This window comes from Pantherophis guttatus, chromosome 18, assembly GCF_059756535.1.
Source record: "Pantherophis guttatus breed Tessera chromosome 18, ASM5975653v1, whole genome shotgun sequence".
In the NCBI taxonomy this organism is placed as follows: Eukaryota; Metazoa; Chordata; class Lepidosauria; order Squamata; family Colubridae; genus Pantherophis; species Pantherophis guttatus.
This window is the reverse complement of record NC_142080.1, coordinates 4520715-4544358: the sequence shown is the minus strand read 5'-3', so window position 1 is coordinate 4544358 and position 23644 is coordinate 4520715. Positions and strand designations below refer to the sequence as shown.

General features: G+C 46.2%; 2 protein-coding genes across 2 annotated transcripts; one reads left to right on the top strand and one right to left on the bottom strand.

Moving 5' to 3' along the window:
- Positions 1-61: 61 nt before the first annotated feature.
- LOC117660000 (adenylosuccinate synthetase isozyme 2-like) lies at positions 62-19850 on the bottom strand. Its single transcript, XM_060685042.2, has 13 exons — positions 19509-19850; positions 17154-17256; positions 16302-16370; positions 14974-15024; positions 14235-14301; positions 12173-12280; positions 11351-11432; positions 10811-10937; positions 8478-8632; positions 7297-7421; positions 6619-6716; positions 5186-5335; positions 62-4935 (listed from the first exon to the last, which is right to left on the bottom strand). Exons 1-13 carry the CDS (start codon positions 19776-19778, stop codon positions 4883-4885), a joined length of 1458 nt encoding a protein of 485 aa, XP_060541025.2. The 5' UTR covers positions 19779-19850; the 3' UTR covers positions 62-4882.
- GNG3 (G protein subunit gamma 3) lies at positions 676-1752 on the top strand. The gene is made up of 2 exons (XM_087881096.1): positions 676-776; positions 1612-1752. The coding sequence occupies exons 1-2, from the start codon at positions 678-680 to the stop codon at positions 1738-1740; spliced, it is 228 nt and encodes a 75-aa protein (XP_087737222.1). The 5' UTR covers positions 676-677; the 3' UTR covers positions 1741-1752.
- Positions 19851-23644: the final 3794 nt, after the last annotated feature.

Below are 23644 nucleotides of genomic sequence, written 5' to 3'. Positions count from 1 at the left end.
CGAGGATAGAGTTAGCGTTCTGACGTAGGCTCCCTTAAAAAGCAGGAAGCGGAGGCTTGGGTTTCCCGCAAAAACCTCTTCTATTTACACGACTCTGAATTCCTTTCATTCAGTCAGCAAGGCTTATCCAAACAGTCTTTCAAAGGAATATTTATCAACACAGACCTTATCTCGCTTGGCAAGCTGCCATGTAACTAGTTTCCAACCACAGTACAAGGCCAAACTTGGCACAGAGTCTCTCAGAGTCACGGAACGAACAAATTGTTTCCTGCAAAAGCCCACTTCCTGTTCGTTCCTCTTTTGTTTCCTAGAGGAGGGGCCGATCACCTCCGAGGTGTGGCTTTACTCCCAAGTTGACCCTGTTTTCTGAGTTGTTCTTGTTTTCTGGCATGCGCATACTGGGAACGGGCTCCAGCTGTTCCTCTGCCTCGCTACTATCTCTCTCTCTCTGCCTCCGACGCAGAGCGCTCGTCCGAACTTTCCCCAGCCCCCCCAGGGCTGGCCCATATTCCTCGCCAACCTCCTCACTGTCCGACTCTGCTGCCAGCTCTGCTGGTTGCCAGCGAGCCACAACAGTTAGGGCCGCTTTTGAAGAACACGTCTTCAAGGTCTCAATTTACGGTAAAACGGTCTTTGGATGGACTTTCTCCTCTCTGATGTCCTCAGCAGGTTTCCTCATGAAGGGCGAAACTCCCGTCAACAGCACAATGAGCATCGGCCAAGCTCGCAAAATGGTGGAACAGCTGAAGATTGAGGCCAGCATGTGCCGAATAAAGGTGAGGAAAAGGCCTACAGGGGAGGGGGGGCGGGGGAGGCAAGGTAGACGCCGGGCTAGTTTACTCAACAGTGACGGCTCGAAGGTCGGTGGAGTTCAAAGTCCCAGATTTCCCCTGCCAGCATTGCATCTTCGAGTCGTTAGGTAGCGAAACACGACCGTGGATAAAACGGTGGCAACCAACAAGGCTGCAAAACCGCGAGCAGCCACTAGCTGGCAGCAACTACCATTCTAAGTAGCTGGTTTTCTTCTCTAGTCTGCCACCTAGGGTCTATATAGAGTACTGCAGCCCAGACTTGTAACTTTGATTTTCTAAATACAGTTGATTGCAGGGTGGATAAAAATCAATGATTTTTTTTTAAAAAATCAAAAAAAAAATCGGATTTTTTTTATTTAAATCGGATTTTTTTTAATTTAAATCATATTTTTTTGATTTTTATTGAATTTATTTTAATAAAAAACTTTTGGGGTAAAAAATCTATCGTAGGATAGTTTTCTATTTAAGATACATAAATAATTTAGTTTATTCAGCATGAAATGGAGCTTAGTTATGTAGCACGAGGCTGTCTATTCTGCAACACTGGGACTATCGGTGAGTCAACAGTGGTGGGTCAAAAGAGTAGCAGAGAGGACAGTTGCTCTTTAAAAATGATGATTTAAATCGAGTTGATTTAAATCAAGCCTTTTTACTAGTGATTTAAATCATGATTTAAATCGTGATTTAAATCAATGCGATTTAAATCAAATCCACCCTGGTTGATTGACAAGTGCTACCTCTCCAGCAGATGAATGCCATTCTCTAATTTTCTTCCCCCCCCACCCCAAATCCTCCCTAGGTGTCCAAAGCGGCTGCCGATTTGATGACCTACTGCGATGCCCACGCCTGCGAGGACCCCCTCATTAGCCCTGTGCCCACCTCGGAAAACCCCTTCCGGGAAAAGAAATTCTTCTGCGCCCTGCTTTGAACTATTTTTGCTCCCATCCACTTGCCCCTCATCCCCGACACCAAGTCGTGTCCCTTTCCTTCACCCCCTCACCCCTCTTATACTCATCCATCTGTATGGAGTTGGGTTATTGCAGGACGCTTGGCCTCCAAGCTCCTATTCACTGGGGGTAGAGAAGGGGGGGAGGTTGTCTTCATGGCAGATCTATTTTCTCCTGCAGAGAGCCCTCCACAATTCTTGTTTTCGCAAAAGCTTCCAAACCCAGGAAGCAGATCCTTTGAATAATACAGAGCATTATTATGAAAGGAACCACCTCATTTCCGCCCCCCCCAAAGATGGGGGGAGCTGTGGTTTGCTTAGGGGGTGGGGGGAAAAATCAGGGTACTCAAATACCCTCCCTCAATTAGATCAAACAGTCAGCAAGCATTGCAATTCCATAAACCCCCAGGATCCGACCTAAGGAGTTTCGTTCCGGCATTCACGTCCAACATCGTTCCCACCAACTTCACACCATGGTTAAAAAAGTTTAGCTCCGAAACGAGGTTATTGAAGCCAGCCCTCTCCTCCTCCTCCTCTTCCTCCCCCCCTGCCCCGAAGGTCTTCCCCCCCCCCCTTTCCCCCACCTCCCCCAGGAAGGGCAGAAGGTTTCCATGACAAGCCGATGGTTCTTCTCACAACTTTTCACCCGTTCTGTATGTCAGAAAAGCACGGAAAGTGAATAAAATTTACTGGAGTTCAGGTCTTGCGGATCGCGAGTGATTGAGCTACAAAACTCGGGCGGAACGGGGTGGGGAAAATGGAGGATTTGCTCAAAAAAGAGCCTTGGTAGTACGGTGGTCTAAAGCACCCTGTTATTAAGACCAGCTGCCTGCAGTTCAAATCTTGCCAAGGCTCAAGGATGACTCAGCCTTCCATCCTTTCTAAGGTAGGTAAATTGAGGACCCGGATTGTGGGGGCAATAAGATGACTTTGTATAAATATACAAAAAGTATGAGGGCTATTGCTTAACGCATTGTAAGCCGCCCTGAGTCTCCGGAGAAGGGCGGCATATAAATCAAATTAAAAAAAAAAAAATTCGGGCAGAACGGGGTGGGGAAAATGGAGGATTCGCTCAAAAAAAAAAAAAAAAAAAAAAAAAAGATCCCCAAAGAGATCTCTCGATTCACAACCTTCCGGATCGACCTTCCAGGATCGGATCAAAACGGCCGTGTGCGCGTGGAACAGTCTTGGTCTTCGACTTACAACCAAACCGTTCGTTTAACGACCGAAGTTAAAACGGCACTTCCGGTTGGGAAGCCGGATTCGCTTAACCCATCGGTCTGATTTGTTAAAACGGCCCGCCATTAAAAAAAAAAAACTGTCGTAAAATTGCACCCGACTTACGACCGCAACGACTTTATAAGACGGAAATTTTGCTTCCAATTTACGATCGTTAAGTTGAGCCGACGATGACAACCTGGGGAAGTTTAAAAAAAAAAAAAGAGAGAGAGAGGAAAGAACAGCCAAAAAAAAATTTTTTTTTCTTTCACTATTCCAACTGATTTATAAAAAATAAATCGTGATTCTTTTATTGCTTTTGGTGGCAGATTTGGCAATTGCCGGAAACAAACAAACGAACGACCGAAGTGAGAGCAAGTCAGGCTAAAAGCACTAAAGTTTTGTGTGTTTGGATGTAGTGAGAGAGGTTTGTGCAAGTAGAAATCTAAAAAGCTTTAACATCCCAAATGGCTGCTTCCCCTGTTAGCCATCGGCAATTAAAGAGGCTAGTCCTGATTAAGGTCCCCAAGGGGAAAAAAAACCACACAATCTACAGGGAGTGCTTCCATAATTTAGCGATCCCTGAAGGAGATCTCCACAATTAGGCTTAAACATAGAAAGCGTGCTGTTTTTTTTTTTAAATATAGAAAGCTAAATATTAAAAAAATCGGGCGGCGCGTCAAGAGTTTTCGACAGCACAAAACCCTCTGCAATTCACAATGCGCTTGTTTCCAGTGGCAGGAACAGGGCCCAGGCAGTCCTCGACTTACGACGGATCCCCTTTGTGACGGTTCGAAATTACGACGGACCTTCCCCCCCACCCCCGCCCCCAGATAGCTACTTACCGCCCAGTTCTATACAGTAGATAAGATACGGAAATTACAGCTCCTAGCGCTCCTCACCGCCAGCTGACACTTGGTGGAATTACTACTTGTAGTACGGTAGGCAATCGACGGAAGGCCGGTTTTTGCACCAGAGGACTACAATTCCCATGAACCACTCCCTCCCCCACACACACACCTGGCTGGAGGGGATGGGGGGAGAGACACCTCAAACATGGGGTCAAGGCTGACTGCCAGGGAATGACCAAAGGGATTAGTAACGCAGAAAGAGACGGTGAACCACGAATGCTGGTCAGATCAAGGTTAGGGGTGATCGATGGCAACTTATTGGGGAGGGAGGGAGGGAGAGGGGGGAAAAAGAAAGGAATGGGGTGCAAAAAGTGGAGTGTGTGCCCTTAAATTTGTCCTGGAAAGATGTGTAAAGCTCAGCTGCCAGCCAGGTTAAGGTAGAGGTAAAGGTTCCCCTCGCACATACGTGCTAGTCGTTCCCGACTCTAGGGGGCGGTGCTCATCTCCGTTTCAAAGCCGAAGAGCCAGCGCTGTCCGAAGATGTCTCCGTGGTCATGTGGCCGGCATCATTCAACGCCAAAGGCGCACAGAACGCTGTTCCCTTCCCACCAAAGGGGGTCCCTATTTTTTCTACTTGCATTTTTTTTTTAACCTGCTTTCGAACTGCTAGGTTGGCAGAAGCTGGGACAAGTCACGGGAGCTCACCCCGTTACGCGGCACTCGAACCGCTGAACTGCCGACTTTTCGATCGACAAGCTCAACGTTTTCAGCCACTGAGCCACCGCGTCCCTATGTGTAAAGCTCAGCTGGCAGCCAGAACTTGTCCTAATTCTCTTCCCAAACAATCAAGGGCCAAGAGGAAATTTTACATGGGAGGGAGGGAGGGAAACTGAGGAAGGGGCGCTGTGTTCTCTCTAGTAAAGGGGTGTGTGTGGGGGGGTCTGGCTTGAGTGCATTTAGGAAGGATGAGCGGGCATCCTCAGCTGCTTGGCTCAACGAACTTGAGGGTAGAAACAGCTTCTACCTTCGGTCCGGGGAGGGGAGGCAGGAGGACTTCAAAAGAGCTTGATGATAGATTTGCGAGATTTCCCCACGCCGATCCACTTGACTGAAAAAGAGAGAAGAGGGAGGGGGAATTAGGTGGAGTGAGATCTAAAGAGGAGACCACCAGGAAATCAATTCCCCCAGGAAGGGGTAATTCTGGCATCGGTCAGAATTACAGAATAGCAATAGCCCTTAAGACTTATATCCCGCTTCACAGTGCTTTGCAGCCCTCTCTAAGCGGTTTTAAATTAAAAAAAAAAAAATTCAAACAAAAAAAAAAAACAAGCCAATTTTGGACTGTCCAAAAGGCTCACCTGGCACTTCCAGATAGTCCTCGATAAACCGGATGTAAGCCTGGGCCTCGGCGGGCAAGTCGGCAAAGGTACGAGCTCCCTCGGTGCTACACCTCCATCCAGGTAGGTCTTTGAACTTGACCGTGACTTTGTTCAGGAGCTCCTGATTGGCTGCAGACAGCGAGAGGAAGGAACAGAGGATTTAGTTAGGGTCCTTGGGGATCTCGGAGCTCGGGGGCTTTCTTGCAGACGTTGCGTGACCCAACTAGGTAACATTATCAGTGCTAGAAGCAGGGTGGATAAAAATCAATGATTTAAAAAAAAAAATCAATGATTTTTTAAAAAAAAAAATAAAAAAAAATCAGATTTTTTTGATTTAAATCGGATTTTTTTGATATTTATCGAATTTATTTTAATAAAAAACTATCGTAAGATAGTTTTCTATTTAAGATAGATAAATAATTTAGTTTATTCAGCATGAAATGGAGCTTAGTTATGTAGCACGAGGCTGTCTATTCTGCAACACTGGGACTATCGGTGAGTCAACAGCGGGTCAAAGGAGTAGCAGAGAGGACAGTTGCTCTTTAAAAATGATGATTTAAATCGAGTTGATTTAAATCAAGCCTTTTTACTAGTGATTTAAATCGTGATTTAAATCAACTCGATTTAAATCAAATCCACCCTGGCTAGAAGGGAATGGGGATAGCGGAGAGGAGGAGGAGTGCTTGGTGCTCCCTGAGCTTAGTGGTTTTCTTGAAGACGTTTTGTGACCCAGCTATGTCACCTCATCAGTGCTAGAAGGGAGTGGGGATTGCGAGGAGGAGGAGGAGGAGGAGGAGGAAAAGGAAGGAGGGAGAAAGAAAGAAAGAAAGAAAGAAAGAAAGAAAGAAAGAAAGAAAGAAAGAAAGAAAGAAGAAAGGAAGAAAGGAAGGAAGAAAGAAAGAAAAAAAAAAGAAAGAAAGAAAGAAAGAAAGAAAGAAAGAAAGAAAGAAAGAAAGAAAGAAAGAAAGGAGGACTGTGGGGTCCTTGGTGTATTCTTGAGCTTAGTGATTTGCTTGCAGACGTCTCAATACCCAGCCAGGCAACGTCATCAGTGCTAGAAGGTTTTGTGAGGAAGAGGAGGAAGGGAGGGGGAAAAGGGAGAGGAAGAGGAGGACTGTGGGGGTCCTTGTTGCTCTCTTTTGAGTTTGGTGGTTTTCTTGCCAACGTTTCGTGACCCAACTAGGTAACCTCATCCATTTGCAGCAAATCCCTCTCCCTCCTAAAACTGATGAGGTTACCTAGTTGGGTCACGAAATGTCTCCAAGAAAACCATCAAGCTCAGAGAGCATCAAGGAACCCCCCCAATTCAACTCTGACTCCAAATTAGCCTCTTCCATTGATACAGAGGCCAACAACAGTTCCTTAGCCTGCTGGGACTTATGGGTCTGCACCCCAAAGTCCTCAGTTCTCACCTGGGAAATACGGAATCTGCTTCCCATCCAGATGATATTCCACACCCACTTTGATCTCTTCAAAAGTGTCGAGGATGTCCAGCTTGGTCACAGCCAGCCTAGGAAGCGTCCCAAAAAAAAGAAAAGTGTTATGATCAAAGCAAAAACATCCTCCTAGGATTATTGTTCACACTTACGACCGTTGCAGCCTCCTGGCGGTAATGTAAGCAAAATCCAGCTGCTTTGCAACTGACTCGTATTTATGACGGTTGCAGCATCCCGGGGGGCTCACGCAATCCCCTTTTGCGACCTTTGGGTCAGCCAAGTCAACGGGGGGGAAGCCGAATTCACTTAACGACGGCGTCGCTGATTTAAACAACCGCAGCGCTTCGCTGAACAAAAGGTGGCAAGGGAGGCCAAACTCCCTTCGCCGATTTCTCACTTAGCAACATAAAATGTGGGGGCTCAATCGGGGTCGCTAAGTCAAGGACTACCTAAGCTGCATAGAAAAGCAGAAAGCAGAAGTCTCCTCTGTCCATTAGGGGGCGTCATCTGTCCACTAGGGGGGGGCGTCATTCTTCAAATGGCGCCCTCTAGTGGAGCACCATCTTCACAGGACGTTCAAATCCCGCAAGGAACAAGAAAAATAAAAGGAAGAGGAAAAAAAAGAAAAGAAAAAGAAATTTGGAAGAGACTCACGCGCTGAAACCGTTGATCATGTGGGCGTATTTCACCAGGACGAGGTCCAGCCAGCCGCAGCGACGCTTACGGCCCGTGGTGACACCGAATTCTCGTCCTCGGGTCTGGAGCGTCTCGCCGATCTCCTGCAAAGGAGATTTTTTTTAAAAAAAAGTACGGAGCGTAGACACTCCCTTAAGGCAAATCCCAGTTTTTTCTGCCGAAATATTCAGACACCAACCCCCCAAAAAATTAAATACCGGGTTTCCCCGAAAATAAGACATCCCCTGATAATAAGCCCAATTGGGCTTTTGAGCGCATGCGCTAAAATAAGCCCTCCCCGAAAAATAAGCCCTCCCAAAAAACATTTAAATGCATGAGCAGTTCGGAGAACCGGTAGTAAAAATTCTGCCCCCATCTATTCTCTGCTTCCTGAGTCCCAGCTGATCAGGAGGGAATGGGGATTTTGCAGTATCCTTCCCCTGGAGTGGGGTGGGAATGGAGATTTTATAGTATCCTTCCCAGTAGTGAAATGTCAAATTTGTTACCACCGGTTCTGTGGGCGTGGCTTGAATATGACCGAGTGGGCGTGGCCAACTTTTTTTTTTTTTTAACACTTTTAAAACCATTTTTTCTACAACCTCTTCGGTTGAAGAGGTTGTAAAAAAAAAAAACGCTTTTAAACTAAGTGTCAGGTTTCGATGCTATCTCAAAATAAGTGAATTTCCAAACTGCCGATTTTTAAGGAAATTTTCTCTGTATTTGAGCGCAGCGATCTGATCCTGGCTCTTTCGCGGTCAGTACTGACCTTTGCCCCCCCAATCCCTCCCTTTCCGATCCCCAATTCTCTGCTTCTCATTGGCTATCTTCCAAGTCATTTTCCTGATCTCTTCTTCGTCAGATCACAGGAATGTCTCCCCCCATCTCCCATCTCTGAGGAGACAGAATCTTCAAAGGAATTTAGTAGGCAAAAGTTCAAGCTTCTCCTCTCTTTATATATGTCAGTGTTGGGACGCTGATACTAAGCCTCTGACGATCCCAGCTGACTTGCCTGATCGGGAGAAGCTTTCTTGTTTTTTTTTAAAAGCCTCTGACGATCCCAGCTGACTTGCCTGATCGGCAGAGGCTTTTTTTTTCCTTTGAAAAACATTTTTTTTCTATAACATCTGGGGAAGACCCACCTCCAATATTCAGGGACTTACGTTGTTCTGCTCGGTGGGGAAGGTCCCCACGCCGACGCGGGTGGTGTACGCCTTCACTACGCCATATACCTTGCCGATGTAATGGGGGGGAATGCCAAGGCCGGTGCAAACCCCTCCAACGGTGCAATTCGAGGAGGTCACGAAGGGGTAGGTACCTTTGGGGGAGACGAGAACATTTTGGGGGGGCTACAAAAGGAGTTTTTTTTTTTTTGAGTCAGCGACACTTGCAAATTTAAGGTTAGAGTATCTAGTTAGAAGTTCACACCGCTATGCAACCAATTCTTGGTCACCGTACTACGAAAAAGAGGTCGAGACTTTGGAAAAAGGTGCAGAGAAGAGCGACTAAGACTAATCCTAACCAATTGCCTCCCACCGACCAGTTCGCTCCCACAGAGAGGGACTCCTCAGGGTGCCGTCGGCCAGACAATGTCGGCCGTCGACCCCCAGGGGGAGACCCTTCTCTGTGGTGGCACCTACCCTCTGGAACAATCTACCCCCAGAGATACGAGTGATCCCAGACCTCCGGACTTTTCGTCGGGCCCTTAAAACCTATTTTTTTCAGTTAACCGGGCTGTCCTGATTTTATGGTGGGTTTTTAAAATCTGAAATTGGTTTTGAATTGAAATGTTTTAAATTATGGGCCAAACTTTATTTAATTATTTTAAATCTATTTTAACTTTTGCGTACAAATGTTTTACTTTGGCTGTTCACCGCCCTGAGTCCGAAAGGAGAAGGGCGGTATAGAAATCTGAAAAATAAATAAATAAATAAATAAATAAATAAAACACTCAAAAGAGCCATTTGGACTCCGTTTCCCACAGAAAAGAAAACACCGGGAGCCACAAAAACCCTTCCAATGTCTATTTCTTCAGAGCCACAAAACTAGCATATGTAGTTGAATTAAACGTTCTGTTTTCTTCTGAAACTTTTATTTTCTTGGATTTATCCATGGTTGGCCTACCGGGGGTAGAAAAGTTCAATAAATCGCGTGCCGGCGGGAGTCGCACATTGGCGGTTGTGACGCAGATTTTGAGCGACAGGGAGCCGCAGCAGAGGAGGTGAAAGAGCCACATGCGGCTCCAGAGCTGCGGGTTGCCGACTCCTGAACTACGATGATCAAACGCCCGGAGACTAAAACATACGAAGAACGGTTGCAGGATTTGGGTTTGGCTAGTCTCAGAGAAAAGGAGGATAGCAGTATTCCAGTTATCGGAGGGGCTGCCACAATATAGGAAGGAGTCAACTTATTTTGCAAAGCAGCTGAAGGCAAGGAACAACGGGTGGAAACTAATCAAGGAGAGAAGCAACCTGGAATTAAGGAGACATTTCCTAACAGTGAGGACAATTAACCAGTGGAACAACTTGCCTCCAGAAGTTGTGAATGCTCCAACACTGGAAGTTTTTAAGAAGAGACTAGACAGTCACTTCTCTGAAATGATATAGGATCTCCTGCTTCAGGAGGGGGCTGGATCCCTTCCAGCTCTATTCTGTTCTATCTGTCACCTCCAACAATACTAAGACGACTCATCCAATTGCTTCTCAGGTTCCTACTGCAATCGGTCTTATCTTAGGATCAATGAGGACTAGAACCTTGCGTTTACAAAACATGTACGTGGCAGCTAGGTTCTTCCTCAGCTGAAAGTCCAGCATCCTCATCTCTTGCTCTAGCTGGGAGTCAACGCATAAGACCTGGCTTTTTAAGCCCCCACCCTTTGGCCTCTGCCTCCCAGCAATTTGCCTCCTTGCAGCAAACAGCCTGTTTCAGTTTCATTTGCAGCACAGCCTGTTTAGCAGAAGCAGCTGACTGTCGGTTGGATCTGCCTCCCGACCATCAGCTGTTTCAGGCTGCAGGGATTGCCACTGCCCACTGCTGCCTCCGCACTCCTCCGCTGTTTGCTGCAAGGAGGCAAACTGCTGGGAGGCAGAGGCAGATTTTTTTTTCTTGTGCTAATCAGGCTGTGCTTAAAATGAAACTGAAACAGGCTGTTTGCTGCAAGGAGACAAATTGCTGGGAGGCAGATTTTTTTTTCTTGGGTTAATCAGGCTGTGCTGAAACTGAAACTTGCTGTTTGCTGCAAGGAGGCAAATTGCTGGGAGGCAGAGGCAGATTTTTTTTCTTGTTTTCTTCCCCAAAAAAGGTAGGTGTCTTATAGTCCGGAGCTTCTTATACTCCGAAAAATACGGTAATAAACTGTGGTTTGAAGGACGACAAATGCTGCACACCGAACAAACCTAGATACCAACTTTAAGCTGGCTTGTGGGCCGTTTTTGATTCAGAAAAGAACAGCTGTAAACCAAAACAGTGAATTTTAATTTGCAAAAAGGGACGTTACCAAAATCTATGTCCAGGAGAGCTGCGTTGGCTCCCTCCACGAGAATCTTTTTGGAAGGCCCATGCAGAGCTTGGTACATGAAATAAACCCCGTCCTTCACCAGGGGCCGGATCTTCTCGGCGTAGATCTGCCGATCGAGAAAGATTGGCAAGATTGAATTAAATCGGGGGGGGGGGGAATATACTAAGAGAGTTGGAAGATACTTTTTAAAAAAAAAAATTTTTTTTTTCTTTTAATACAAACATTCCATCTTTCATTAAACAGTGTGTCGTCTGGGTATAAAATCCTTTGTCTTAACAACTAAACTTACCACCGTAATTCATTTCGGACATTCATTCTTATATTAATACTAAATAATAATAATACTGATAAAGTAACATAAACCTAACATTTCTCTTCTTTACTCATCTATTTTTACAATACATTGCTTTCATATTTATTCTCTGAGGACTGGCTGTATTTGAGTCTGCAAACTACAGATTAAACCAGTTATAAACACACATTTTCAGGAAACCTCCCCGCCCGGATGCCTCAAAATACCTTTAGTTGTTCCAGTTCGGCTTCCGTGTCTATATTAAGCATTGGGTAGCTGGCTTTGTACTGCTGGGCCAAAACCCTGAATCTGAAACGAGTCAATTCGTTAACTTTCCAAATTATTATGATCATTTATCCAATTTCTTAGTCTCACGGTACAAAGCTGACTCCGAGCGGCTTCCGGTAAGATTCTATATACAAATCTCCGACAATTATAAACATAGATTAAAATGACAAAAAGTTCAAAACAAACTTTAAACAGCTTTCAAACCTTCTAGTTATGCTATCACATGTGCAGTAGCAAAATTCTGTGCAGCAGCAATGACTTTACTTTACTTTTTTTTACTTTTATTTGATTTGTATACCGCCCTACTCCAAAAGGACTCAGGGTGGTGAACAGCCATAAAATAAAACACATACATATACAAAATTTAAAATCGAATAAAATGAATTAAATAAATTTGGCTGAATTGATACCCATATTTTAAAATACAGTAAAAATTTAAAATTTACACTTAAAAGGGAGAAGATTTAGGCGAGGCCAGCTTGATTTAAAGACTATGAGACTGTTTTTCTACTATAAAGTAAGCTTTTGATAAAACCAGTTTGCATATCTCTTATTCATCGCTCTCAGCAACGTTTCCTTGTGCATTTACTCTGCTGGTTGGTAACACAACACCAATATCCTTAACACACTTATGCAGAGACTACACTGCAATTGTGCCTGTCCCCGATCCTCAATGAGGACTAGTGGCATCCCTGGATTCAATGCCCAATTCTACTCCCCCCATCCCGTGGTTAAGAGCTGCCAGCTCCCAAATTACTCACTTTTTGGAGAACTCGTTGAAATCTGCCAACAGGTCACAAATGCGCAGCCCGGTTCGTGAAGCTTTCGAAGCGTAGGCAGGACCGATGCCTTTCTTGGTGGTGCCCAGACTGTTGGGAGAAACCAACAGGGCATCGAACAGGATCTAAAAGGGCACTTCCCACCCTCATTCCAACTACAGATAGTCCTCGATTTACAACAGTTCGTGGCGCGACAATTCAAAGTTACGACAGCACTGAGAAAAGGGACTTGGATCATTATTCACACTTACGGCGGTTGCCGTATCCCCGTGATCAAAATTCCGAGGTCTGGCAACTAATTGTGGTCGTTAAGTCAAGGACTACCTGTAATATTATCCAATGGTATGTTTTGTTTTTTGTTTTTATTCAATTTATATACCACCCTACTCCCGAAGGGCTCAGGGCGGTGAACAGGCACAAAATAAAATACATAGATACAAAAGTTAGAAACATAATTAAAACCAGATTAAATAATTTAGCTCGAGACAATTAAAAAATCCCAATAATTTAAAACAGATTAAAATTTCGATTTAAAAGAATTTTAAAACAGGGGAGAAAATTAGGCCAGGCCGGCTTGCTGGAATAGGAGGGTCTTAAGAGCACGGTGGAAAGTGCGCAGATCCGGGATCCTCCGTATCTCTGGGGGGAGCTCGTTCCAGATAGTGGGTGCCCCCACAGAGAAGGCCCTCCCCCTGGGGGCCGCCAGTCGACATTCTATGAGAACGTACCGGCCGGTGGGAGGCTGCTTGTGGTAGTAGGCGGTCCCGTAAATAACCAGGTCCATGGAGTATGTGAGAATGGAGACTGGGAAAAGAGCCACGGTAGAGGGGGAATGTTCAAATAAGGGACAGCTGAACCCTCAGCTGCATAATGGACAGGGCAAAAGACTCAGAAGGGACCCTCCCTAGTTTCTCAGGATGTAAAGGAGACGGTTGGAATGGTATGTGGGGAAGACCTTGGGAGACGGGGCTATGATGCTGCCCAGGGAACAGAGATAAGAGACAGCCGAGCCCTCAGCTGCATAATGGACAAGGCAAAAGACTCAGAAGGTACCCTCCCTAGTTTCCCAGGATGTAAAGGAGAAAGACCTTGGGAGACAGGCTAAGAGATGCTACCCAGGGAACAGTCAGATAAGAGACAGCTGAGCCCTTAGCTGCATAATGGACAGGCTCAGAAGGGACCCTTCCTAGTTTTTCAGGATGTAAAGGAGATTACTGGAATGGTATATGGGGAAGACCTTAGGAGATGGAGCTAAGAGATGCTGCCCAGGGAACAGTCAGATAGGAGAGAGCCGAGTCCTCGGCTGCATAATGGACAGGCAGTTTCTCGGGCTATAAAGGAGATGGCTGTAATAGTATGTGAGAAAGACCTTGAGGGATGGATGAAAAGATGCCAAGGAAAGGCTCAGATAAAAGACGGTTGAGCCCTCAGCTACATAATGGATGGATGAAGAAGTTCAGAAGGAACCCTCCCTAGACTGTCTTGGGATGTAAAGGAAGGGAAGGAGAATCTAGATCTACGAAAAGAGTTCAGAGGGGTGCAGGTATGTGGGAAAGACCTTGGAAGACGGAGGAAAGAAACTCTACCCAGGAACAGTCAGATAAGAGATAGCTTAGCCTTCAGACGTATAACAGGCAGGGTTAAGAGGCTCAGAAGGGACCCTTAGTTTTTCCAGCTGTAAAGGAGATGGCTGTAATAGTATGTGAGAAAGACCTTGAGGGATGGATGAAAAGGGGAAGGGTTAGATAAGAGACTTCTGAACCCTCAGCTGCATAATGGATGGAGAAAGCGGTTCAGAAGGGACCCTCCCTAGTGTCTTCAAATGTCAAGGTGAAGGTGGGGGGCGGGAAGAGGTGTACTTTCACACCAGCACGATACTGTTCAATAAAGTCAGAGGAAGTTCTTCTGGGTGTGTCTCCTGCCTGGACTACCTCGCAAGGCCGCCACTTCTCCATTTCAGCCTACTGAATCATTTCCGCCCTTGGTCTTGAGAGTGTTTTGGGAGAGCAAAGCTTCAACTCTTCTTTCCCAATGTCCCACTTACTTTTTCCCTCCTTGCTGTTGCCTCTGCTGCTCCTGGATGCCGTCCACGGCTTGGTGGAAATTAAACACTAAAGAAATATAAGAGAGCCGGTTTTGTCCAGTGGTTTAAGGCACCAGGCTTAAGAGAGTTCTAGTCCTGCTTAAGGCATGAAAGCCAGCTGGCTGATTTTGGGCCAATCACCAGGAGACAGTGAGTTCTAGTCTCATTTTAAGCATGAAAGCCGGCTGGCTGATTTTGGGCCAATCACCAGGAGACAGTGAGTTCTGGTCCTGCTTTAGGCATGAAAGGCGCTGGGTAACTTTGGGCCAATCACCAGGAGACAGTGAGTTCTAATCCCACTTTAGGCATGAAAGGCGCTGGGTAACTTTGGCCTAATCGCCAGGAGATTGTCAATTCTAGTTCTGCCTTTGGTATGAAAGCCGGCTGGGTGATTTTGGCCCAATCACCCGGAGACAGTGAGTTCTAGTTCTGACTTAAATATAGAAGCCAGCTGGGTGAGTTTGGGCCATTCCTCTTTCTCAGCCCAGCCCACCTCACAAGGTTGTTGTGGTGGGAAAAAGAGGAGGAGGAGGAAGGTATGTTGGATACATTCACCGCCTGGAGTTATTTGTAAACTAATATATAAATAAGCAAATAAGTAAGTAGAGGTGAGATGGAAAGTATTGATTCTTTCCTCACTGTCTCTCCAGTTTTTGCAAGATCAGGGCCCTCCAAAATCTCCCCATTTTCTAAGACTTACCCAAGTGAGCGCGATCAGAAATCACAGTTCGGGTTTCCCAGCCTTCCAACCCTGTGGAAGCAAAATGTTTTAATATTATAGTCCTGGAAAATGCAATTTATTCCTTCTCCCGCCATCAGCCATTTCCAATTTTCACTCCGATTCGTTGTCCCCAGAGCCAAAATAATGGAGCGACTTCTCCCAATCGTAGAGACCCTAACCAAGATTCAGATTAAACCTCCATTACGGTTCCTTTTAGGAACAAAAATAACTGGGACAGTTATGAAATAAACTGAGGTCGGGGGCTTCACAAGGGCAGCTCGGGGGTCTCGGAGGGGGAAGCTCAAGAAAATCTTGTTGTGGCCCGCTGGGGGCCAGCAGAGCTGGCAGCAGTCGGACAGTGAGGAGGTGGGGGAAGAACTTGGGCCAGTCCTGCTCGGACGAGGGTTCTGCATCGGAGGCAGAGAGGGGACCAAGGCCATCTGATAGTTATGTGCTGCCTCCGGAGTCTGACATCAGCGACGCAGAAGAACAGCGGGAGCCTGTTCCCAGTGTGCGCATGCACTGAGCTGCCAGACGACAAGAACAATTAAGGAAACAGGGTCGACTTGGAAGTAAGGCTTGGAGATGATTGGCCCCTCCCGTAAGATATAAAAGAGAAGCAAACGGGACGTGAGCTTTTGCAGGAAGCAATTAGTTCATCCGTCCGATTCAAGATTTGAAACTTCTGTTTGTGACTCTGTGCCAAGTTTGGCCTTGCTCTGCGTCTGGAAATTAGCTCTCTGGCAGCATTCCACGTGAGATAAGGTGGGTGTTGATAACCTTCCTCTGAAAGACTTTTTTATCAAGCCTTGCGGACTGTAAACGAAAGTAATTTAAAGTCGTATAAATAAAAGAGGTTTTGTGGGACTAAGATTGTGCTTTATACTTTCTAAGGACGCCCAGGTCAGAACAAATGTCAGGTAGACATCAAATCTTGGAGAACATCAGCTCTCTTTCACCTCAACGCTTATGAGAATTAGCAACTTCAGGATCATCCCATCCATTTTTATTTCTTTAAAGGAGAAATTAATTGTTCGGGATTTGGGGAACACGGGGGGTTCCCAGAACCGCAATTTGGAGGAACGGAAAGCTTAACGGAGTCTACAGATGTCAAGACCCTTATGGACTTTCATGGTGGACTTCCATGAAAGTGACGCTGATGATGGGAATCCCAAGAAGAAAATGTTGGCAATGGCCAAGTTTATTTCGGGAGGGAAATTAAAGGCAATTGGTTCAATGTCATTTTTATTTCTTTTACTTCCTGCGCTCTTTTCCTCCATGCCAAATTGCTCGGGAGAAGGACTCACCTGGTCCCTTTTTTAAATTCTTCTCAGCTTCTTCAAAGAGTCCCGGAAGGTGGATTACGACCCCGTTCCCTGGAATAAGAAGACAGCATCACCATACTGAAGTATTTTCTCGGGGTTTTATTCTTAAGATAGTCCTTGATTTGCAACCGTTTGGTTTAGTAAACGTCCAGAGTTAGAACGGCATTGAAAAAAGTGATTTGGGATTATTTTTCACACTTACGACCGTTGCAGCATTCTCCCCCCCCCCAAGGTCACGTGACCCTAATTCACACACTCTTGGCGACCAATTCATATTTACGACAGTCGCACTGTCCCTCGTGATTTTCTTTTGCGACCTTCTGACCAGCAACGTCAATGGAGAAGCCAGATTCACTTAACAACCGCGCTACTCACTTAACGAATGCAATGATTCAACAATTGTGGCACAAAAGGTGATAAGATGAGGCAAAATTCACTTAAGTGTTTGATTTAGCAACGTAAATTTTGGGCTCAATTCAGTGCTGGGATTCAGCCGATTCGGGCGAATCGATAGTTAAACTGCTGGCTAGCCCCGCCCCTCCCCACCCCTTCTAGGAGTCCCACACGCCCCATTTTGGCTCCCAGGAAAGTGTAGGGAAGCCTCCTAGCCCCAAAACAGGTTGTGGGGGGCGCATTCACACACACCCCCACGGCCCGTTTTTGCTCCCAGGGGGTACCAGAGACTGAGCGCTGCCTGTCAAACCGCCTGGCCACGCCCACCCAGCCGGTCATTAGGCCAGAGAACCGGTTGTTAAATTATTTGAATCCCACCACTGGCTCAATTGCGGTCGTAACTCGAGGACTACCTGCACGGACACAGGGATGAAACCTCACCAATGAACGAAGTGGCGTTGTGATTGATGACTCCGCTGGGCAACAGGTGGAAATCATATTCCACCGTGTCCACCACGACGGTGTGTCCTGCGTTGTTGCCACCCTGCGGGGGAGAGAAAAATCAAAGAGGTAGGTGTTGATAAAGGGGGAGAACAAAAAAACACACAAGGCTGTGTTTACACAACCTGGACCCACACGTGCCGGGCTGCACCCATTACACCGACAACAGGAGATTCAAGGACAAAACTTTGAGAAAGGACTTCGAAAGATTTGTGGACTTCAACTCCCAGAATTCCTCAGCCAACTCCCCCACAACTGCAAAGGATGGGGTTTGGAGTCCACCCCCCCCAAAGCTGCAGAGGATGGGCTTTGTATTCCGCCCATAAAGGAGGGAGAATCCATTCCCCCCCCCCCACACGTTTGTGAGAAAGCAGCCCCGTGCAGACTGTGGAGGATGGAATTTGAAGTCCCCAGCTGCAGCAGACGATAGGATAGGATTCGAGTCCCCCAAACTGCACAGGTTGGGATTTGCAGTCCCCGTCCGTCCCCACACCCCGTTGCAAGAGATGGGATTTGTAGTTGCCCAGCTGTGGAGGATGGGAGTCGAAGTCACAACTGCAGAGGACAGGATTTAAGTCGCCCAATCTGCAGAGGGTGGGATTTGTAGTTCCCCCAATTGTGGGGGATGGGATTTGGAGTCCCCAGCTACAAAGGATAGGATTGTAAATCCCCCAATCTGCAGAGGATGGGATTTGTAATTCCCCCCCCAATCTGGAGAGGGTGTAATTTGTAGTTCCCCCCCAATCTGGAGAGGGTGGGATTTGTAGTTCCCCCCCCATCTGGAGAGGGTGGGATTTGTAGTCCCCCCCAATCTGAAGAGGGTGGGATTTGTAGTCCCCCCCAATCTGAAGAGGGTGGGATTTGTAGTCCCCCTCAATATGGAGAAGGTGGGATTTGTAGCTCCCCCCAATCTGAAGAGGGTGGGATTTGTAGTCCCCCCAATATGGAGAGGGTGGGATCTGTAGTCCCCCCAATATGGAGAGGGTGGGATTTGTAGTCCCCCCAATATGGAGAGGGTGGGATTTGTAGTCCCCCCCAATCTGAAGAGGGTGGGATTTGTAGTCCCCCTCAATATGGAGAAGGTGGGATTTGTAGTCCCCCCCAATCTGAAGAGGGTGGGATTTGTAGTCCCCCCAATATGGAGAGGGTGGGATTTGTAGTCCCCCCCAATCTGAAGAGGGTGGGATTTGTAGTCCCCCCCCCAATCTGGAAAGGGTGTAATTTGTAGTTCCCCCCCAATCTGAAGAGGGTGGGATTTGTAGTCCCCTCAATATGGAGAAGGTGGGATTTGTAGTCCCCCCAATATGGAGAGGGTGGGATTTGTAGTCCCCCCAATATGGAGAGGGTGGGATTTGTAGTCCCCCCCAATCTGAAGAGGGTGGGATTTGTAGTCCCCCCCCCAATCTGGAGAGGGTGTAATTTGTAGTTCCCCCCCAATCTGAAGAGGGTGGGATTTGTAGTCCCCTCAATATGGAGAAGGTGGGATTTGTAGTCCCCCCAATATGGAGAGGGTGGGATTTGTAGTCCCCCCAATATGGAGAGGGTGGGATTTGTAGTCCCCCCCAATCTGAAGAGGGTGGGATTTGTAGTCCCCCTCAATATGGAGGTGGGATTTGTAGTCCCCCCCAATCTGAAGAGGGTGGGATTTGTAGTCCCCCCAATATGGAGAGGGTGGGATCTGTAGTCCCCCCAATATGGAGAGGGTGGGATTTGTAGTCCCCCCAATATGGAGAGGGTGGGACTTGTAGTCCCCCCCAATCTGGAGAGGGTGGGATTTGTAGTCCCCCCTCAATCTGGAGAGGGTGGGATTTGTAGTTCCCCCCCAATCTGGAAAGGGTGGGATTTGTAGTTTCCCCCCCCAATCTGGAGAGGGTGGGATTTGTAGTCCCCCCCCCAATCTGGAGAGGATGGGATTTGTAGTCCCCCCCAATCTGGAGAGGGTAGGATTTGTAGTCCCCCCCAATATGGAGAGGGTGGGATTTGTAGTCCCCCCCATCTGGAGAGAGTGGGATTTGTAGTCCCCCCCATCTGGAGAGGGTGGGATTTGTAGTCCCCCCAATCTGGAGAGGATGGGATTTGTAGTCCCCCCCAACCTGAAGAGGGTGGGATTTGTAGTCCCCCCAAATTCATGAACCTGGGAGTTTTGAAGTCCCCAGCCGCAGAGGCTAGGACTTAAAACTGGGGCGGATGGGCTTTGTCGTTCCCCCCAATGGCTGGGGAGGATGGGGCTTGTAGTCCACCCCCCCCACCCACTCCCCAGAGCAGAGCCGAGCAGAGCCGAGCCGAGGGGCTCACCTGGCACCTGCAGACCAGGTCGGCGTCGAGGCTGAGCAGGTCGACCACCTTCCCTTTGCCCTCGTCCCCCCACTGCGCCCCCAGCACCACCGTCGCCCGGTTCCCGGCAGGGGGAGCGTGAGGAGCCGAGCCTAACCGGGCTCGCTTCCCGCCCGGCTCTTCGCCGTTCGCCCCGCCATTCAGCAAAGCCGCCGCCGCCGCCGCCGCCGCCTCCGAGCCGCCCTCTCCCGCCATGTGCTGCAGGGGAAAAAAAGCGCCGAGCCCTAACATGGCGCCGCCCGGGCCGGCTTCGGCGCGCCAGCAGTCAACATGGCGGCGACGGGCGAGCGAGGCTGAGCGCCTTCCCTCTTTTAACGTCTTTCTCCAGGCGTACGGCGCGCGAGAGGAGACAGTTCCAGTGCCGGCGGAGCAGGGCTTCCGCGTTCGCCCTTTCTCTAATTCACCCCGGTAAGAAAGGAGAGAGGGACGCACAGATGTTTCTGGCGTGGAGCGGATAATAATAATAATAAAATAAAATAAAATAAAATAAAATAAAATAAAATAATAATCATATTCATCATCATCATCATTTTTTAAAAATGTTATCTAATTTTAGGTTCTATTTAATTGGGTCAAACTTATGTTATAATAATCATTTTAATTAGCAATTTTATGATGTTTGTGTACCTGTATTTTTCTTGACTGTACACCGCCTTGAGTCCTACGGGAGAAAGGCGGCATAGACATATAATAAATAAATAAATCAATCATCATCATCCCTCTGGAATGAGTTGCGACCTGAAGACTTGGCTGTTCAAGCAAATAGGCTGACTGGTGATTCTGGGTTTTATTATTTATTATTTATTAGTTAATTTGGTTTAAAATGGGATTTTGTTGTACATGTTTTTAACTTGTGTTCGCTGCCCTGAGTCCTTCTGGAGAAGGGCGGCATATAAATACATGAAATAAATAAATACAAATAAAATAAATACAAATAAATAATAAAATAAAATAAAATAAATAAAAATAAAATAAAATAATAAAATAAAAATAATAGTTGGTGTGGCATGACCAGCCAGAGGTTTTAGACCAGATTTGGCATCCTTATCCATGGATCTTGGTTAGGTAGGCAGGTGGTTTTTATTAAATAATATTAAAGGTGTCAGTTGCAAGATGTCAGCTGCGCCAAGTCAAGCTGCCTTTTGCCATTGACCGATGGGGATTTTGCCAATGCCAGCGTTGTATAAAGATCCTTATCATTATATTATATATATCCTTATACCATTATAATGTATAATCCTCCTCGATTTACAACAGTTCATTTTAGTGACCCACAGCACTAAGTGACTTAGGATTGGGGTTTTTTTTTTCCACCCTTATGACCGTCGTAGCATCCCCATTTGTCCTGTGATCAAAAAAATTTGGGCCCTTGGCAGCTGGTTCGTTCTTAGGACCGTTGCTGTGTCCCGAGGTGATGGAATCCCCTTTTTGAGACCTCCTGTCAAGCGAAGTTAAGCCAGATTCACTTAACAACCTTTGTGACTCACGGAATAACTGCAGCGATTCAGTTTTAACAACTCCGGCAAAAATCTGCGGTACCTTTGGTTCCCAAAACTAAGAAATTGGGCTTCTAAAAGTTGTGTTCGGCTCAAAAAATTGCTTCTAATGAGAGCAGATTGCTTTAGGGGGGAAAAAGCACAAGTATATTACACAAAAAAAAAAAATTCTACCCTAGAACCACTGAATTTTAACCCCAGCAGGAATTATTAAAGTGGCCAAATTTAGATAAGCTGTGAACAAGACCCTGGAGGCTGGAAAAACAGATGATGATTTGAAAAAAACAAGGTACAAGGTGGTTAGTTATGGTGATCCATCAAAAGTTGTCAAAAGGACTTGCTGAACCAAAATCCCACGTCCACTGAGTTATGAAAAGTCGCAGTGATGCTTAGCTCCGTCTTTTCGCTTGCAGGAAATAACCAAGTTTTTTATTTCCCGAATCAGGTTAGGAAAACTGTAGTTTAGTGTTGCGAATGTTCCCTTAGAGCAGTTCAACTTTTAAGTTTGGGGGGGGGGGACAGGGTCTTCAATTCCCAGAATTCCCCAGGCAGCATGATGGGGGAATGATGGGCATTGAACTCCACCCATCTTAAAAGTTGCTGGGATGAATGAACCTTTGGATTTTAAGGTGTTTTTGCTGCCCCAGCTCCCAAGTGTTATTATATTCTAAGCTTTGCTTTACGTAAGATAAAAAGGAAAAATTATCATCTCACAGAGGGACTCTAAATAAGTATTTTTAAAAAAGCATATTGGATTAGAAGAGCGATACGGAAAAGGACATTAAATGCATATACTTTCCTCAATCCCTTCCAAAATTTATGAGGCTTCTGCATCAGGCAGAGACCTTTCAATAAATGTTCCGCCATCAAGAACAGAAACGAAATGTTGAGTCTTCGTTGTCGTCCAAGCTTGTTGGTTTACTTGCAGATGTTTCATTACCAAGCTAGGTAACATCATCAGGGCATCAGGGAGATAGGAGTTAGCTGGCTGTTTATACCCTCTCCTATATGCACCGATGTTACCTACTCCGGTGGGACAACATCAGCAAAGAAACAGCCAAACTTAAGAGCAAGAACTCAATAAATAAGGCTATATAGTCCTCGTTTAGCGACCGTTCGGTTACAACGCGGATAAAAAAATGAACTTTGCTAAGCTGTCCATGCACTGACAAACGATGCTGGTCTATACAGCAAAGGGAAGTGGAAGTCCAATCGTAAGAGCTGCCGGCAACTGCTTAAAGACCAAGTTGCGGGTTCCAATGGTCACTAAATGAGGACTGCTTGTATTTCCCTCCCTCTCCCCCCCCGCCCCGGGTGAGATGATGGGTTACGAAGAAGCACCGGATGCGAATCCCGCCCTCAAAGGCGGTCCCCCCTCTGGTTATCAACGAAACAGGAGACTTCTGAAGAGTACCCACATTCAAATTTATTGAAGAGGAAGGTTTTTTCTGCTAAAATCAAAATTAATTTCCAGAACGGTTTGGTCTTTGGAGATTGTGTTTCACTGGGGAGAAGAGGAGGAGGAGGAGGAAGAGGAGGAAGGCCCAATGCTTCAAATGACGACACTGAAAAAGTTAGCGGTGCAACAGAAAAAGCTAGAGTCAAGCGAATGGCTAATTTATTCTAAAAATGGAAAGGTTTTCTTTTTCCAACCTACAGATGCCAGAATTGTTAAGAAAGGAAAAGTTACAGGTGTAAACAACCACACAAAAGTTACATGTTCAATGGCAACCCCTCCCTCCCCATGTTTTTATTTTTATTTATTTCTTTATTTTTACTGGCCGCTTCAACGTTTCACCATTCGTAAAAACTTTTTTTTTTTTTCCTTTTTTTTTTACTGCCTTCCGTTTCGCTTGAGCTTTGTTGTCTACAGCAAACTAAGACATACAATCATGAAAAAACACTAACAGATTTTGTTTTTAAACAGGCTGAATTTTTTTAAAGGGTTTTTTTTTTTTTGAACCGTTTGACTTTTTTTTTTCTTCCTTTTTTCAGTTTGTTTTTTTACAAAAATGTGCAGAAAAAAAAAGACATCTACTAAAGTTGCTAAGAACTCTTCCTTTTCTCTCTCTCTCTCTCTCTCTCTTTCGGTCTGTTGGTCTAAGGGTGCAGCAGTTTCATTCATTCCCCAGTCCAGAAAGCCAGAAATCCCATTTTTTAAAAAGGTCCCATCTGAAAAAGACCCTTATTCCCCAAAAAAACCCCCCCAAAACTAACCCCTTTCTATTTCCTAGAAAGTACAGAAGCTAACTGGGGCCCAGCGCCTGTCCCCCCCTTATCCTGTGATTCAACAGGTGCAACCAAGGAACGCCTTACTGTGATCTCAGCAGCTGGCACTCTGCACATGGGCAAGGAATGCCCCACAGCCAACTTTTCAAAGCCCCTCCACCATTTCAAACTCACGCAAGCGGTCAGCTACTGAAGTTACTCACGAGCACGGATATTCTTCCCAGTCTCACCCTCAGCATATGTGCGCTGTTCTTTTCTCCAGAAGAATAAAAAAAAAAAATTTCCCCCTCGGTGGCCTTAAGTATTGAAAATACCAGTTAACTTTTAGATATAAAAAACAGTTGTTCACACAACCCGCATGCATGCATGGAG